Here is a 20,126-nt window from a genome sequence, read left to right as displayed (position 1 = left end):
AAATGCTGTGTGTGTATGTGTGTGTGTGTCTATCTTTAACAGTGAGTCGGACCACTGCACTACATTTTCTACATGAAGACTAATACGACTCAAAAAAGTTCCTCGGCTACTATAAAATGTTTTTAATTTCTTTCTCTGTTGTTATCCAGACATGACTCACATCCCCTCAGTTTCTGAAACTAAAATATGAGGAAGTAATTGATCAGAACATTACCCATATTCTTACAAAAACAGAATTTTATTTAACGATAATGTGCACCTTTTACGTTTATGAAGCAGCAAGTCTAACATTTTCCTTATTATAGTACATGTGTTCTATTTAATCCTATCCTTTTAAAACTCTTAGTTATAGCCAGTAAAATTTGAGTTCTAATAAGTAACAACTTGTGGTTTATGAAAAGAGACAGAAGTAACTCAAAAGCAGATAAACTTCCCCAAAGCTATGGAAACACAGCGTGGCGGGTGCAGGAAGGCTGCTGCAAGTACTCCAAACGCACATCGCTACTCCCAGCAGAGCTCATAGAACAAGCACAGAGGAAAGAAAGGAAAGGAAATGAGTCTAGGTGCGCTTAGTTCAAAATGTTTGTCCTAACAACCAATGGATAGTAAAAGACCAGAAATGCATCTATGTTATTTAAAAATGAAAAAGGGCTAAAATTAAGAATGACCAAGAAGCACACACAGTAAAATAAATAAGAAACAAATTTCTAAATAATGAAAATAAATGTAAAAAGCGTCACCATCAGAAAAATGAAAAGACCGCACAAAGTAGTAGAAAATGTCTGAAAGCCATAAGGGAACTGGAATCAAAATATAAAGCATTTCCAAAATTCAAAACAAAAGAATAATCCACACTTTAAAAGAGCAAAAACCTCTGACATTTTTCAATCGAAGATCTGTAAATAGCAAATTTATACATAAAAATGTACTCAGCAATGTTCCATGGAGCAAAAGAAAAATCAAAACCTCAAATACACCACTTTATATCCACAATGCGAGCGAGCACCAACTATACAGATAAAAATACGGATAGGTGTTGAGAGACTGGCAGACCATCACACATGCCAATAAGACTATATAACGGTTACAATATTGGAAAGTTTGGCAGTTGATTAAATACAGAGTGACTTCCAGATCCAACAAGTCTACTCTGAGAAATACACTTTGGAGAAATGACAATATGTATTTTATAAACTTGTATGATAGCTATGACAACACTTCATAACAGCTAACAGATTAACAGTCAAAGATCTACCAACTGATGGACAAATGAGAAACACGCACAATGGCACTCTACAGCAGGCATGGTGCCTGAGTGTGTTCCACAAAATTTCACATGCTGGAAATAATGGTCTCCAGTGTGGCAAGGTTAAAGTGGTGAAACCATTAAGAAATGGGGATTGAGAAATGGAGAAATTGCTCAGGGGTTGAGAGCACTGGCTACTCTTGCGGAGGACCCAGGTTCAGTTCCAAGCACCCACATGGCAGCTCACAACTGCCTCAAACTCTAGCTCCAGGGGATCAATACCCTCCTTTCTGGCCTCCTCAGGTACACCCACGCACATTCAGGGAAAACACACACATTAAAAAAAAAATAACCATTTTGAAAAAGATATGGAGACCAAAGTGTAACAAGCTCACAGGAAAGGCTGACTTCAGGTGGAGCTGATTCTTACAAGTGCGTCCAAGGTTAACTAAGGACGAAGGAGCTTCTCCTTGCTGCACTAGGGAACTAGCCTCAGTCCCCTCTACTTCTCTCAAACACACCCAGAGTCAAGCAGGACATTCCTCCATATTGAAACCACCACCCATAAAAACTGTGAGCAAAACAATCTCTTCCAATTGTAATGAACCTAAATTTAGGTATTTTGTTATATCAATACAAAACGGATTAAATGATGATACATTCTATACTACACGTAAACTCTGAAAATGGTATGCTGAAAACACACACACAAAAGTGTCTTGTAGATTCTATTTATATAAAGTTTCAAGAGTAGAAAAACTCAAACAGGCAAACACTAGATTAGTCTTTGACTATGGCTAAAAGGATTAGAGGGGTATGCAAAAAAAAAAAAAAACTGGTTCTTTTGGGGGCTATTTGGGGCTCAGAGGTTAAGAGCACTGACTGCTTATCCAGAGATCTTGAGTTCAATTCCCAGCAACCATATGGTGGCTCACAAACATCTGTAATGAGATCTGGTACCCTCTTCTGGCCTGCAGTATACATGCAGACAAAACACTGTATACATAATTAATAAATAAATCTTTTTTAAGATATAATTATTTAGGAGTAATGTTTGAAAGTTGATTATACTCATGGATACAACCCTATGGATATATTAAAAAAATGGGGCACTGATCTGAACAGAGAATTCTCAACAGAAGAAATTCAAATGGCCAAAAGACACTTAAGGTCATGCTCAACCTCCTTAGCAATAAGGGAAATGCAAATTAAAACAACTTTGAGATACCATCTTACACCTGTCAGAATGGCTAAAATCAAAAACACCAATGATAGCCTTTGCTGGCGAGGTTGTGGAGAAAGAGGCACACTCATTCATTGCTGGTGGGAATGCAAACTTGTGCAACCACTTTGGAAATCAGTGTGGCGATTTCTCAGGAAATTTGGGATCAACCTACCCCATGATCCAGTAATACCACTATTGGGAATATACCCAAGAGATACCCCATCAAATGACAAAAGTATCTGTTCAACTATGTTCATAGCAGCATTGTTTGTAATAGCCAAAACCTGGAAACAACCTAGATGCCCTTCAATGGAGGAATGGATGAAGAAAATGTGGAATATATACATATTAGAGTACTACTCAGCAGTAAAAAACAATGACTTCTCGAATTTTGCGTGCAAATGGATGGAAATAGAAAACACTATCCTGAGTGAGGTATCCCAGACCCAAAAAGAGGAACATGGGATGTACTCACTCATAATCGGTTTCTAGCCATAAATAAAAGACATTAAGCATATAATTTGTGATCCTAGAGAAGTTAAATAAGAAAGTGAACCCAAAGAAAATCATATAGTCATCCGCATGGAGAGGGGAAGTAGACAAGATTGCAGGGCAAAAACTGGGAACTTGCGGGTGAGAAGGCATGGGGCAAAGGGGAAATAGGATGAGAAACATGAGAAGGGGAGGATGGGAGGAGCTCGGGGGACTGGGATGGTTGGGATATAGGAAGGGAGGATACGGGAGCAGCGAAGTATATATCCTATCTAAGGGAGCCATCTTAGGGTTGGCAAGAGACTTGACTCTTGAGGGGTTCGCAGGTGTCCAGGAATATGTTCCCAGCTGGTACCTTGGGCAACTAAGGAGAGGGAACCTGAAATGACCCTATCCTATACTGATGAATATCTTGCATATCACCTTAGAACCTTCATCTGGCGATGGATCGAGGTAGAGACAGAGTCTCAATTTGGAGCAACGGTCTGAGCTCTTAAGGTCCAAATGAGAAGCAGAAGGAGGGAGAAGATGAGCAAGGAAATCAGGACCACGAGGGATGCACCCACCCACTGTGACAGTGGAACTGATCTATTGGGAGCCCACCAAGGCCAGCTGGTCTGGGACTGAATAAGCATGGGTTGATTCTGGACTCTCTGAGCATGGCGGACAATGAAGGCAGATGAGAAGCCAAGGACAATGGCACTAGGCTTCGATCCTAATACATGAACTGGCTTTGTGGGAGCTTAGCCTGTTTAGACGCTCATCTTCCTGGACGTAGATAGAAGACCTTCGTCTTACCGCAGGGCAGAGAATTTGGACTGCTCTTCAGTATCGAGAGGGAGGGGGAATGGTGTGGGGGGAGGAGAAGAGGAGTGGGGATAGGGGGAGGGGAGTGGGGGGAGGGGGCAATATTTGGGAGGAGGGGAGGGAGATGGGAAACGGGGAGCAGGTGGAAATTTTAATTAAAAAAGAATAAAAAATAAATAAAAAGGAAAAAAAAACAAGACCTCCAGATGGAATATCACTTAAAACAGAAATATGAAAAATAAGATAATTTTAATTATAACATTACTTTCAAAAACAGCCTCAGACAATTTCAGAATTTACTAATTGATTATCTAATACCAAATACCCTGAAAACAGACATAAAAATAACATTATATAGACTAAGCAGGTTAGGAATATGTTTGTATAGACACATATCAATATCCATATAACAACAACTAATGAAAACTTTCAGAAAGAATAAGGAGGGGTATATGCAAGAGTAGGGAGGAAGGTGAAGGGAGAAATGATATAATGGTATTATAATCTCAAAAGTTAAAAAAAAATTAAATAGTCTTGCAATAGAGTGAGCTTACCTGGACATGGAAACTCAGAGTATGAATATGGTGTATCAATGTATTCTACAAGGTGGAATACATTAAACATGTAGTTTAACCCCTTCTGTGAGGTACTGAGAGGGCAGAAACTTAATCAGGCCATGAAGCTGAAATGCAGGCCCTGGTTAACGTGAATAGAAATGACAAAACCATCAAAGTAGGCCCCGTGTCAGTGGCCAAAAGAGAAGAGAGAGGCTGAAATGCCTTCACACTTGCAACCCCAGCACTCAGGAGGCAATGGAAGTAGGATCCCAAGTGTGAGGCCAGCCTAGGGAGAGAGAACAGAAGACAATGGGCAGACAAATGTCTTCCTATCGACTGCCATACGGGGCCGTCTACACCCAGTCAGTTAGATCCCCAATTCCCAGTCCTTCTGGCAGAAAAGAACTCTAATTAGAAATGCCTTTATAGGAGAAAGCTGAAACTTTCTCTAAAATAGATCACATTTAGGCTAAAAGAGCAAATGTTGACCAACATAAAAATATTAAACTTCATGACCTTTATTGTATCATAATTACATAAAATTATAAATAAACAGCAAAAGAAACTACAAAAACCACATGGAAATTGAAATTTTGATTTACAATGACAAGTATGTCACTGAAGACGGCAGAGAAAATAAAATTCCTAGAATCAAAGAAAATACAACAGCAAAGGTGGCTCTCAGAGAGAATATATATATATATATATACATACATACATACATGTATGAATAACTATACTTAAATAAGAAAGAACTAAATACCATACACATATAACTAAGGTTTTAGCAACACAAAAACAGGTCAAACCCAAACTCAGAAGTTGGAAAGAAATAATAAATGTCGAAATTTAAATAGAGGATATTTTAAAAAATAATCAGTGAAGTGAAGAAATGGCACTTTAAAATGATATGCAGGGATTGCAAACCTTTAGCCAAACAAACTGAAACAGAGAAGACAAATGTTAGCGAGGGAAAAGGGTGCATGACAACAGATATAAATGTAGGAGATGAAGGATCATTGAAGAATTCTCTAAAATCCCCTATTTCAATAAGCCACAAACTCCAAAAGAAATGGATCAATCCCTAGACAGACATGACCTAGAGAATCATCAGAGACACCAGGGTATCCATGTGCGCTGCTTTACTTACAACTGCAGTTTAAGAAATCAGTCAAGATGCCCACGAAATGATAAGAGGTTTGAGAAAATGTGGTATAAATGTCAGTCAAGTTAGTATTTACTTTATAGAAATATACTATAAGTTAAGCATGTCAACACAGGAATTTAAATATCAGTTAACTCTGAAATAGATTTTCCTTATCAGGAAAACTGCTTTTACCTGTAGTTTGGAAGACTTCATTCATCAGAGCTTCATCCACTGTTGAAGAGCTGCTATTTCCAATATGAGCCCAACTCTGATATATTGCTTGCAGCAAAAGTGTCTGTGCTCTTGTCGCTTGAATTGTGAGATTTGGCAGTTCAAAAATACCTTCAGTTACAACAGTCTGAGATCTTTTGGCCCTATACACGAAAACAAAGAAAATAATACAAATAAAGTGAATAGCACTTATATAGAACATAGTAATTAGGCTACATTGAAATTGTGTATGCTATGCATGTGTGTATGTATGTATATATATGTACATGCTCATGTATATGCTCATATATGTTTATACATGTGTACATGTGTGTAGACAACGAAACCAGAAGCCAATTATCAGGTCTTCCTCAATCACTCTACACATTTTCTGAGACAGCCTCTCACTGAACCTGGGACTCCCCACTTTGGCTGGACGGGTGGAGTCCTCCTACCAGAGCCTCCACCCTGACTCCACCACCATCAGGGAAGCTGGACAGAAAAACATTCTATCACTACTAACACGAGTAAAGAATACAAACCACCGAGTCATTTACATTGTGAAAAATGTATCACGAACCTAAGACAATGTACTTTCATCTCAACAGAGTCCTGGGCAGGGGAATACAGCAAAAGCCATGCTCCTGGAAGAACCCCTACTATAACATGAATTATACAGTTATTACAGAGTGGATACTTGGTACAAGTGGGACTTCAGTATCTCAGAATAAAAATACCTACTTTATACTTTAACTTTCAAACCATCTGATGTCATGTAAAATGGTTCCTAATGGATTGCACAGTTTTAACTAAAATGTAAACATACGCAAATACAAAAACAATTTAATTATTCTACATTTATTATTTCCCAAGGCTGAAGAGTAATTCTTTTTTTCAGATTTATTATTAAAAAAACATACTTTGCACAAGTCATTTTTCTATACAAACAAGGTAATTTTGCCACACATAACATTTTGAAGGCTTTCTTTTTCAGTTATACCAACTACAAACTCAAGTATAATTTACTACACTCCTTTTGAATTAATATTTAAACTAAAATAAACAAAATGATTTGGCAACACACAGCAGCTGATACAATGTACCAACTATTGTTGATGTAACAATATCAATAGGAAAGGTTTTTCTTTTGTAGTTTAATTATATTTCACAGGTTAGCAAGCTAGGGAAAGTAACAAAGGTCTGTGTTTCTTATTACCCAGTTCACCAAATCATCATGTTATACTATCTTTGCTTCAGAAAATATTTAGAGATCAATAGATTTTACAACTTACAGCTACTTGGGGACTCTTTAATATGTCAATGCAAATATACAATAAAAGTGTGACTTTTCCTTGTGTTTATACCACTACACATTTATTTAAACAAAGCAGCTCAATATAAAATCATACAAAAGCATCTAACAAGTTCTGGACTTCTCTTAAAATATCACTAAGCTGCATTTTAACAGTTATATTGGTTAATATAAAGTCATAAATTTGGCAAATTTCTAGGGTTTATATTCAGAAATCATGGTATAAATATATGTTCACTTTACAGAATAGATTTTCAAACTACCAATTCAAACATCACTCTCTAGGGAAAAATAAATCCTAGAGTAACTAGTGGGATAAACAACTCACTAAAACTCAACTTGGACAAACTCCAGAATAAATTGAAGGAAACAGAAACAAGTAGATCTTAATTGCTTAGTAGCAAATACTTTAAATGAATATACCCTAATCACAATTTCAAAGACTGTGATCTGTCATTTCCTGGCAAATTTTAATATAGAGACAATCAAATTTCTGTGCCAATGCAATTTCTATTTTTTAAAAATTCTTGCTTTCAATACATAACAAGAAAATTTAGAAGTGTGGTTCTTCCTACCACTGGATGCAAAGAAACTAAGGAGTCTTCCACATGCACCCTCCAGGCACAAGCAGCCCTTCTCTAGGACACACTCCATAGCAACAGCTGGACATAAAGATTCCTACAGAGTTCCCAAATGCCAAGTTTGAAAACATAGATTGGTTCCCAAAATTTATTTTTATTATTGTTCACATCCTGTACAATAAAATAAGATTAGGTTATTATTTTCCAAAATTAAGTTAATACAAAATCTTACTAACTTATGAGACTAGGTAAAACATGGGAAATTGTGAGATTCTTTTTTACAGAACAGTTACTTAACTGACATAACATTTCATACTCAAAATATAATCTTTTAAGTTCTTTCTAAAAATTAAATGATAGGTTAAATGACAGTGTACACTCTCTCCTATATAACCACTCTAAAAATGAACATACACAAACCTCGGTAAGCCCAGCATGTGCACTGCAGTGATAACAGTTTGGAAATGGACAGACATGTCTGCTTCCTCCGACTAAACTCCATCAGAGTTAGAATACTTGTCCTTCTCTGTGCTCTCTCAATGCGGCCTGGAGCTACACTGCAAGGTCAAGGTCCTGGGCAGAGCTTCTGAGCACCCTGTAACCAACATCACCAGTGCTAGCTAAGGACACCATGTACACTACATCCTGTCATGTTAAGAAATGGTCCTTGGTTAGCAGAGGAGAGGGTGCCTGAACTGGCCTTGCCCCATAATCATACTGATGATTATCTCGAATATCACCATAGAATCTTTGTCTGGCGATGGATGGAGATAGAGACAGAGATCCACATCAGAGCACTGGACTGAGCTCCCAAGGTCCAGTTGAAGAGCAGAAGGAGGGAGAAGATGAGCAAGGAAGTCAGGACCACGAGGGGCTGGTCCACCCACTGAGATAGTGTGCCTGATCTAATGGGAACACACCAAATCCAGCTGGACTGGGACTCAAGGAGCATGTGATCAAACCAGACTCTCTGAATGTGGCTGACAATGGGGGCTGACTGGGAAGGTATTGATAAAGGCACTGGGTTTTATTTCTTCTGCTTGTACTGGCTTTTTGGCACCCTAGACTATTTGGATGCAAAGCTTCCTAAGCCTGGATGTAGGGGGGGTGGGGGGCTTGGACTTCCCACAGGGCAGGGCATCCTGCCCTCAGTTAAGGCTGGAGGGGGAGGGAGGAAGGGGAGTAGGGGAGAGGGAGGGCAATGGAAGGGGGGGGAGTAGAAATTTTTGAATGGAAAAATAAAAGATAAAAATAAAAAAAGAAATGAAAACACTTTGTAAGTCAGATATGGTGGCATATCTGGAAGGCAGAAGCAGATGGATCTCTGAGTTCAAAGCTAGCTTGACCTACATAGTGAATTCAGGAACAGTCAGAGATTTGGAGAAAGACCATGTTTCAAAATAAAGATTTTTTTTTACTTTTATTTTTGTTTTTTATTACTTTATAAAACCAATCAAAATTCCCACTTCCTCCCCTCCTCCCACTTCCCTCCCGCTCCCCCCCACATCCTCTCCCTTACCCCCCCTCCAGTCCTAAGAGAGGGCAGGGTACTCTGCCCTGTGGGAAGTTCTCCCCCTTAGATCCAGGCTTAGGAAGGTGTGCATCCAAAGAGAATAGGATCCCCCCCAAAAAAGCCAGTACATGCAGTAGAGACAAACCCCAGTGCCATTATCATTGGCCCCTCAGTCAATTGTCAACCACATTCAGAGGGTCCAGTTTGATCCCATGCTCGTTCAGTCCCAGTCCAGCTGGAGTTGGTGAGCTCCCATTAGCTCAGGCTGTTTTTACTTTATGTGTATGAATGTTTGCTGCAAGTATGTATGTGCACCATGTACGTGGCTGGTGCCGTAAAGACAAGATTTTATCAGTGGAAAGGGAATTACTGGGAGCAGAGGGTACAAATGAAGCAAAGAACAAAAAAATTCAGAAGAATGAAGTGAAAGATCAGCCAACACAAAGGATTTAGGAACCTGTCATAAGGAAAATTATTATTTTGGTAATATATGCTCATAAAATTATTTTTGAAAATATATTATATATTAAATAATAAATTTTAAAGATTCATAATAGACCTTACATTAATATAATCTTAATGTAGACAAATATCACTATAAAATGTATAAACTGCGCAAATAAAAATGTAAGTCAATTACTTATATGATTTGGGATTTTACACTTCTAATTTGCTAATGTATAAGTGTGAAAGTGTAATACAAATATGTTTTTGTCATGGCCTATGGACAATAACAGAGCTTTCTCTTGTAATATACTTATAATTACTATTGTGAATTTATTTTTTAAAAACCCAAATGTTCATTTACTGGTGAATTGAGAAACAAAATAAAGTCTATCCACAATGCTCCTTAAAGATACAATGAACTGCTGTTATGTATGATATGGTTGAAACACGGAACAAAAGACCACATCCTATTATAGTCCAAGGGTAAATGGAAAAGACATATGCATATATATGAAGTAAATCTATAGTTCCTTTAAAGCTAAAATGAAGACAATCTTTAATGTAGCAAAGAACATCACCTGCGTTTGGTGGGATTCTGATGAAAATTTATAAGGTTGATAAAGTAAAATTCATTGAACTTTACATGTCAAATCTTGTGTTCTAAAATTCATAATTTCAGTCAGGCCTACAAATGCCTACACTTACATTCACTAAGCATGTTTAAATTTCAGACCTGGAGGAAGGTTTCAGATCTTACAGTCACTGCTTGTGTAGACTTGGGTCTTTGAGTGGTGGTGTCTTCTCTTTAACCTTGGGACACACAGGCTTTTGTCATGAGAATAGTGCACATGCTCACCTTGTTTTATCAACCTTCAAAACTCATGCAAACTAGTGAGCTGTGTCAGAAGGGCACTCTTCTCAAGAATGCAATGACCTGTGCATTATAATTCAAATCTTTGTTAAGTCTACCAACTTTGAAATTAGATTAGTCTTATATATAGAATTTAATCACTTTTGTATCATGACTGGTTTCTTCATGCCTGGAGCTATTATGCTTCAGGACCTAACTGTAACTCATTTTCAGTAGATGTTTATTAAAACAAGCCAAAAGGAATTTAGTTAAATAAACATTCTAAAAATTGAAGCTATAGAACAACAACAGGGATACATACATGTTCAAGTTACTGTATAAAAAAGACAAGCTACCCAAAACTACCCTGTGTCTTAGTAAGGGTTACAATTACTGCAATGAGACACCATGACCAAAGAAACTTGGGGAGGAAAGGGATTATTTGCCTTATACTTCCACATCATAGTTCATCACTGAAGGAAGTCAGGACAGGAATTCAAAAACAACAAAAACCCGGAGAAGCTGATGCAGAGGCCATGGAGGGGTGCTGCTCACTGGTTTGCTCATCCTGGCTTGTTCAGCCTGCATTCTTGTGGAAGTCAGGACCACAAGTCCAGGGATGGCACCACCATAACGGGTTGGGTCACCCTCCAGTCACTAAGAAAATGTCCCACAAGCTTACCTACAGCCCATCTTATGGAGTCTGTTCAACGAATAATAAAAACCCAGAGACAGATAATGGGATTTAAGCTGAACATCAGAGAAGCAAAGCAGCCAAGTCACTAGAGAGATCTTACCTCTACCAAGACACAAACAAAGTGGCAATCCAGCAATTCTCTCCACCAACCTCAGACTGTATGCTTCACTGAGTCATTGTCTCTTCCCCCCCTTTATATATCTCTCTCCACTCAGGAATATCACTCCTGTCTTCACTTCCCTAGTGCTAGGATTAAAGGCATGTGATCCCAAGGGCTGGGATCACCTTTGTATGAGCTCTGTTTCTCTTTTAGACAGATTCAATCTTGTGTAGCCCAGGGTAGACTTGAACCCAAAGAGATCTGTCTGCCAATATCTTCTGACTTAAGTAGTTCCAGGAAATTATCAGCTGAACCTGAGAGAGAATTGGCTTTGACTGAAGAGAAATTACAGAAGGCACACGTGGATCATGTGGATTTGAATCTTAACTGTATGTTGGTCATATCACCCTCCAAGCATTTCTCTACATGAGTTTTAATGCAGAGGGAAGATACTATCTTACAATGGATCTTTTAGTACATAAACCGAGTAAAAAATTAAAAAGTTATGTGGAAAAGGACTCGGAGTTAATTCTAAAAAGAAAATTGAGAAAACCCAGAAGAAATTATAGCACCTTTTAATAATGATGAAATAAACAAATTATGGGAAGAAAGTAAACCCTGGCAAAAAATTGTAGCAATTTTTGGGGAGAGATTAACAACAACTATACCAAAAGCAATAGAATTCAACTTATAAGGAAAACTGAATTCTTCCTTACATTGTACAGGAAATACCAATAACTGGAGCCCTACATTCTATACTGATGCAAATTAATCAGGAAAGACAGGCAACAAATCAAATTTTTTAAGTAAAGTGGATCAAAGCCCTTATGATTCAGTCATCACAAACTATTTGTTATTCTCATGGTAATAAGGGCTTTTAAAGAATCTCTCAACATAGTTACCGATTTGCAACATGCAAAAAGAGTTGTTTTACATATTGTAACCACTGGATTTATACCAGATGGTACAGAATTGACTTTATTGTTTACTCGGTTACAAAATGCAATCAGGAATAGGAATTGCCCCATATTTATAATATACATCCAATCCCATAGTAGTATGCAAGGTCCTCTAGAACAAAATAATACAGAAATCGATCAATTATTGATTGGAAATGTGCTGAAGGCCTCAGGATTTCCTAAAAACCATCATATCAATAGCAAAGGTTTAAAAGAAGACTTTCCCACCATGTGACAACAAGCCAAGGAAATTGTAAGAAAATGTCCTACTTGTTCTTTATACAATCAAACACCACTACCTGCAGGAAGTAACCCAAAGAGTACTCGAAAGAATGAAATATGGCAGATGAATGTATTCCCTTTTGTATAATTTGGAAAATTAAAATATATACACCACATCATTGATACCTATTCAGGTTTTCGATCAGCAACTATTTTGAGTTTGGAAAAGGCTGATTCAGTAATCACACATTTGCTAGAAGTTATGGCCATCATGAGTATACCTGCACAAATATAGACAGACAATGCTACAGTATATGTCTCTGTAGGAGGTCCTTCTGTATTTGTGTTGCTTTCATTGGTTGAATAAAGAAACTGCCTTGGCCTTTTGGTAGGGCAGCACTTAGATAGGCCGGAAGACAGAACTGGATGCTGGGAGGAGGAAGGCAGACAGAGAGAGCTGCCATGAAGTCGCCAGGTCAGAGATGCTGAATCTTTCCCGGTAAGCCACGACCTCGTGGTGAAATAAAGATTATTGAAAATGGGTTAAATCAAGATGTGAGAGTTAGCCAATAAGAGGCTAGAGATAATGGGCCAGGCAGTAATTTAATTGTATTAATTTTTGTGTGGTTATTTTGGGGTTAAACTAGCCATGCGGCGGGATGCGGCCCACTCCTTCTTACTACATGCCTCTAAGCAAATTAAACAGTTTTTTACTTATTATAATACAAAGCATATTACAGGTATACCACACAATCCTAAGGCCAGGTAATTATAGAAAGATCAAATCAAACGCTAAAAGATATTTAAATGAACAGAATGGAATAATAAAGACACCCATAAACAGACTACCTAATGCTTCATTAACTTTGGCTTTTCTAAATGCTAAGAAAGGAACAGCAGCTGTGGCGAGACATTGGATGGTAGAAAAACTATGTAATTAAATCAGACCCTGTACTTTAAAGATATACTGACCTCAGAATGGAAACCAGGACATGTGTTAATGATGGGGGGAAGGGGTTTTGCTTTTGTTTACACAGAAAAAAAATATGGATCAAAATTAATAAAGATTTGATTTGAACAAGAGACACCTCTTAATTAGAAAAGATGATAATAGTTCATCAAACATCATGGCTGTTTAAATCAAACTAACCTACAAAACTAGCAAATGCTTTTCATTTGATCAGAAATAACTTGCCAAAAGACAACCTCCCCAAAATTAAGGTTAAGAAGGAGTTCTGTTTCTGTCTTTTCAGGAGAATGAAGAAATCTAACTAAGGAATCCTAAGACCACTGGACAAACAACAACAAATCATTCAGAAAAAAAAGTCTCAAGAAGAGTAAATTGGCCTATTGGTATATCACATTTACAACAGGAAAAATTTCATAAATCTTCCCAAATGCTTGTTTTTGCTGTTCTCTACAGACATATAAGGCAAACAGTTATTGTGTAGTCCCAATCCAGTTAAAGATTAAAGCTGACTTTGGAGTTTGAGTGTGGCTCTCTCCTTCTCTAAACCTAAGCATGCTTATTAAAGTGTAATTCAAAGTCTCTGTCTCATGAGAAGAGCCACCTGATATGGACAGAAGAAAAACAAATATTTAAGGACTGCTTTATTGCCACTAATCTCATAATCCAATGGTTTTATATTGGCTCTTTAACAGCTTTTCTTAGGGGATAAAATTTATAAGAATAACATATATTCTAAACTTTTGGTTATGACATTAATGGTCACATAAAATACTAAGTAAATTGAGAAAATGCTGCATTATATCTTTCTATACATGATTTCGGTTTGAGTCTCTATCAGTTTTCAGCAGTGTACCATGACCACGCCTTACAGCAACTTTGACATCTCCAGAAGGAAGATGGGGCCCCACAATGAGGATTCCTCCAGGACTATGTTAACACCACTAAGGCTAAAACATACCACCTAAAGATCTGCTTCACTACAACGAGACTACACACATGGCTCAGAACAATCGTGGTGACCTGAGATGATCTAGCCTCACAGACTGCTCCAGCCAGGCTGTGGGGCAAATCCTGTACTTTCCCATTATGCAGAGACTGGACAACAAATGATACCACTCTCAGGACTTAACAACCCAAAATTTTCTTTTCAGGATCCCTAAAGACACCGTCACCCCCAGACAGCAAGAAGCAAATTTAAAAAAATGCTGCCGACATTCGCATGAGGTGGGGTAGGTGATTTTTGGTCATTCAGTGCGTTTTGGATATTTTTCATTGTTTAGGGGGGTTGGTTATAAATTATTATTGGTTACAGTCAGTAGGAAAGTTGAACAAAGGATATTAGATATTAGATCAAAACAAGAGAGTTCTTGTTTTCAAAAGAAAAAGGGGAATATAGTTATAAGATACACGGTAGATTGTTAAAGTCTACTCTGGAAAGAAAAAAGGGAGGATATAAATATGAATTAAAAAATTTATAGATAAAAAGGTAGTTTTTAATCTACTTCTAAAAAGCAACAACTAGCTTTAAATATTTTACATTGAACTTTTAGATATTGTATACAAATTTTGTATATTGATATAAATTTGAGATTAATTTTGTTAAAACATACTACACATACATTTCTAACCTTGTTCAAGAAATTGTGCCTATTCAGCTCATTTAACAATGCAATGCAAATTTATAGTCCTTGAAAATTATTACCCTTTGTTTAGGATAGTAAGGAAATGCAGGTTAGAAACTAGTCACCTGTAATAGTTGAATTTGTAGTCACATTAGGTATGTTCAAGGTCAAACAAAGATATATTTTAGATAGACAGGTCATCTTTAAACACTTCAGATATCTACAGAATATGATATTTAAGATGTTGAAATAACATAGGCTCTATTTCATGACAATGAGACATGTCTGCTCCTGGCAGCACCAATCTACTTCAGAGAAGATGATGGACATCGAAGAAACTCAAGAAGTTTACTTTCTTTGTAGCAAAAGAAAGTCACTGGGCAAGGAAGTGCCCTTGCCTCGACTGCTGACAGTCTTGCTGTCCTAACCGGATAAGCAGGACACAAAAGAGAGTGACTGCCACCATTAAGACAAGGTGGGACAGTTCTTCAGAATATCCTGCTTCAGAGAAAAGTCTGTCGGATATTCTAGATCTGTAGGCTAAAAATGGATGCCTCAACATTTCAGAGGAACTTTGGGTGACTGTCCAGGCAACCAGCTGTTTCTGTCATTTCTCACATTTTTTGGAAATTGCTTGCCTGCATTTCCTGCTTACTCAGGTAATGGTATTTTCTTCTTGGGTCTCTGAGGTAACTGAAGACTAAATAGTCATAGTTTTCCTTTCTTAACAGATTCAGAAAAGAAACTCACTAAAGAGGAGTAAAGTGTAAAAGGTTTAGAGACATTATAGATAATTTGATAATGCAAATTAGGATAGAAAGTGAATTAGGTACAACCTTTCGAATTTATCAAGATAGGATAGATATGGATTATTTTTTCTGAATTTGTCAAATGCAAATAAATACAATGTCGATGTATATTGTATATATTGTAGTTATTGTATATAGTTTTTCTTATACTTATTGTACATAATTTTTCTTACATTACTTATAGCCTTCTATAAGGGGGATATACATAATATGGGAGAAATACAGTGATATAGTATTTGTGTCTTAATAAATAAAGCTTGCCTGAAGATCAGAGGGCAAAGCAGACACACGTCAGCCATACAGGCCAGGCAGTGGTGGAGCACACCTTTAATCCCAACAGCCACACTGGTCAGCCAAAGAGACTGAGTGGTAGTGGTGCACGCCTTTACTCCCAGCACTGGAGAGGAATTTAAAATGGAGGAGACAAGTTTCAGGGTCTGAGGATTTCTCAAGGCAGGATCACCCACTTCAGTCTGAGGTAGAGGCAAGAGCTAGGGGCTGGCTGCTTTCCTTTTCTGCTCTTCAGTTTGAATCCCAATATCTGTTTCCAGGTTTTTATTATTCATGCTACACCTTACTAAGTTCACCATCAAATGTACATTATTAAAGGAACACAGTATTTCAGAGAAAGACATCCATAGTGACACATCAGGGCCATGTCTGAGTCAGTGGCCCTGCTGCTGCCAGGGTCTGTGCTGGCGTCCAACACTCGTGTAACCACCTATCCCGGGTGGCCTGGGCACTGGAGACCTGGCCCTGCCCCTCACTCAGCAGAAGAGCTGTGCAGTGTCATGGACGCAGGATAGCTGTCCCCAGGACCCTCGGTGACTGCAAAACCTTCCCTCCACCGCCAGCTGCCATAACAGAAGAAATGGCCATGCAAATTGAAGAGCTGGCCCCATTCCTCACCTGTCCTATTGTGGAAGAGCTGGCCCCATTCCTCACCTGTCCTGTTTGTAAAAGAGCTGGCCCCAATGGCACAGGCGAGGGAGACTTGGCCCTCACCATTGCATGAGGGGAATGGTCCTGGCGGAGGACAACACTGACCAGCTCAGTTACCACCCAGGCCCACACCCAGGACTTTGAGTTAGCCCATCCCAACATCTACCTCATCTATGACCTACTGGAACACATGAAGAGACTGGTCCTGTGGAACCACAGCCACAGGAACTCCGTGACAACGGGTAACAGCAGGAGATCCCAGAGAAATCTCAGTGAGGGTCCAGTACTGATGATGCACCAGAAGCCAGAGGCCCTGAACCAGACCAACAACTCAGTGCAATGAACATTTGCAAGTAAAGCTCTTTGGACAAAAGGGTCCACTGTGCCACACACCGCAGCTCCCAAGGCCACTATGACAAATAAGCATGTGATGGAGAAGTGGGAAAAACAGGGGTGAAGTCATTATTCTCTCTCTTTTATTTTCATTTTAATTTTCTTTTGTGGGAAGAGGTACAGTGATAAAGGATGGCCATGGAAGGACAGGGAAATAAGTGGGATTGGGGCACACGATATGAAATTCCCAAAGAATCAATTTAAAAAATTACGTTAATAAAAAAAAGAGGTTTTCATTTTCTTAAGTTGTAGGCAGACTTTTCTTTCCTGCCAGCCAGTTCCCAAATAACCACATGGAAACTTATTATAATTGTTCAGCCAATAGCTTGGGCTTATTACTAACTCTTACAACTTAAATTACCCTATTTCTCTTAAAGTTTTGCCACTGACTCATGGCTTTATCTGTCCTCCAGCATGTCTGGCTCCCTCTGCATTTCCTAGTAACTCTCCCTTCTTCCCAGCATTCTCTGTGCCTGGAAATCCTGCCTAGCTATTGGCCGTTTGGCTTTTTATTAAACCAATCAGAGTGGCACTTCACAGCATACAAAAAGATTATTCTACAACATTAGGTCTCAATAAAAATACAATTTCAATTGCTTTCAAAAGTTTTGTATAAAGCTAATACCTGAGCATAAAATAGACATGTTTGATTTTTTTTCCCATCCACAAACTATAAAAATGAACATAAACCACAGAGTCTAACCAGTCCTTACTTACCAGAGAGCAGGGAGTTTCAGAAGTTTCCCATACAGGGCAGTGCTGAAAGAGGGGATAACTGGTACAGGCAAGCAGTAAGATCCACTGTGAGTCAAAGATGTCAGTCCTGCCTGGAAACCAAACACCTGAGACAACAGAGCACAATCAAACGTTCAGAGCTGAGTAAGCAAGGATGAGATGTCTCATCAGCTGCACAAGAAATATGCTACCATGTTTGTTCTACTCCACAAATGAAGCACCGAGAAAACATGTTCTGTTTGAGATGGTTTGACAACAGTTACATTTCAATACTTTACACTTAAATTTATCTGAAGAAATCCAAAGACTGTCTTTGGTGTGCTACCGTTTTACATTACACACATATAACTAAGGTGCACTAGTGTGTCAACTGAAGGACTGGGAAGTACTTTAATTTTTTCATGGAGTCCATCACATAGAATACAGCGCTATTTATTTATTGGTATAAAACTAGGTTGCCAAGATGACTCATCAGATTAAAGGGGCTTGCCACCAAGCCTCTCTGAAGCGCAGCAGAAACATCTTTCAGGCCCTTGTCCTTTCACCACCACACATGGCCATACACGGGCAAGCCTGGAAGCAAGCACCTCTGCCCACTGAGCCACCTCACTGACCTAATGAGTATATCTGAAATGTTTTTAAGTTTGGGGTGGAAGGACTGGGGAGGTGGTTTGCTGCATGAGTATAAAGATCTGACTTTGGTCCCTAGCACCCAGGGATAAGAGCCAGCCACAATGACACATGTCTGTAACCTAAGTCAAGGGTTCACTGGTCAGCCAATCCATGAGCTGCAGGGACAGCAGAGACCCACTATCAGGAAATCATGGGCAGAGTGATAGAGGACATCTGCTGTCAACCTCAGCTTCAGAGCCACATGGACAAGGGTATGTATCCACACATATGTACGCATGCATGCCACTAATCAAGTAAGACATGTCTTTTATATCAAGAAATTAATTTGAGTCCAACAAGAAGAAACTAAGAATAAGCACATTAAAGTGTTATGATGCACTATGCCTATATTAATGTTTATTTTCAACAAGAAGAAACTAAAAATAAGTACATTAAAGTGTTATGAAGCACTATGCCTGTATTAATGTTTATTTTCAACAAGAAGAAACTGACTTAGAAAAAGCACATTAAAGTGTTATGAAGCACTATGCCTATATTAATGTTTATTTTCAAGCATCCTGAGTTTTAAAAAGTATCCACGTTAAACATATTGTCATACTGCTTACAAAACTCATTATGAGTGACATTTTTAAATCTTCAAAATTGTAAAATCACAACTGCCTTATAAACATCAAACTACTAATTTCTAGGAATTCAAAGGAAATTTTAAAATAGACATTTTAATTACACTGCAGTAGACTAAGTCTTACTTAAATTTTAGCTTATGAAATACTGATTCTATAAAATTACAACCTTAAAAACAAAGAAATACATTTGCTATTCCTAAAGTGACCAGACAATAACACCTAGGGAAATTCTGTCCTTACCTTGAGGTAGCAGTGGACATAGCAATAATGAAGCAGACTATCGGAAGGCTGAGGGAGGCCGCTGACCACATGCACCAACTGCTCGGCATACATTGGAACAGAATGCTCCAAATTAATTTTATCCACCAATATCTGAATGGATGGCAAAGGTCGAAGTGACTGGAAGTTTGTGGCATTCATGAAGTTACTTGAGTTCTGGAAAGTAAGGGTATTAATTTTAACAGAACAGCGACTGATCTACATACATCTCTCTAAACAAATTCCAGACCCTCATATTTCACAGTGGAAAACCTCTCTAGAAATGCCTTTGTTAGAACTCTAATGAAATAACTAAATACAAATATCTTTTAGATATTTCAAGTATGTCTCAGCTTTTAAAGAAAGCATTTTAGGTTAAATTAGTCTTGAACTTTAAGCTAATGAGTTTTATTTTTCAATAACTGAAAGGAGTATTATCATCCCTTTATTTCCATAACCATTCTAAAACCTAAGATTACACTGTAAAAGACATAATAAAGTATACATGAAGCAAAATATGACCTAAGATATTTCCTAAGAATACACACATTGAAGTCCTACGTCTTGCGGAGTTTTTGGCAGTGGCAGTGCTCCATGTACCGTTCTGCTCACAAACAGGCACAGACAAGCTTGAGGATGTACTCTACTGGAAGTGCTACCTTTCTTGGAACTAACTCTCAAAGTAACTTGGTTCTAGTTTTCAATAAAGAAAATCAAGATCTTCTTTGTCTTGAGACAACCTATTTACATACAGACTGTTTCTCTACCCCAAA

At 38.2% G+C, this 20,126-nt stretch overlaps 1 protein-coding gene across 7 annotated transcripts in view; it reads right to left on the bottom strand.

Moving 5' to 3' along the window:
* Positions 1-20,126, bottom strand: part of Vps13b (vacuolar protein sorting 13 homolog B) — a 438,985-nt gene that overhangs the window by 362,351 nt on the left and 56,508 nt on the right. For all 7 annotated transcript variants that reach the window (XM_057791255.1, XM_057791252.1, XM_057791249.1 and 4 more), the window contains 3 exons: positions 19,336-19,530; positions 17,819-17,943; positions 5,667-5,848 (listed from right to left, as the gene is read on the bottom strand). In XM_057791255.1, coding sequence (XP_057647238.1) covers positions 5,667-5,848; positions 17,819-17,943; positions 19,336-19,530 — 502 coding nt within the window. The remainder of the gene's footprint in view (positions 1-5,666; positions 5,849-17,818; positions 17,944-19,335; positions 19,531-20,126) is intronic.

Source organism: Chionomys nivalis, chromosome 17 (assembly GCF_950005125.1).
Source record: "Chionomys nivalis chromosome 17, mChiNiv1.1, whole genome shotgun sequence".
NCBI lineage: Eukaryota > Metazoa > Chordata > Mammalia > Rodentia > Cricetidae > Chionomys > Chionomys nivalis.
The sequence above is the reverse complement of the archived record's forward strand: the minus strand, read 5'-3'. Positions and strand labels throughout refer to the sequence as shown.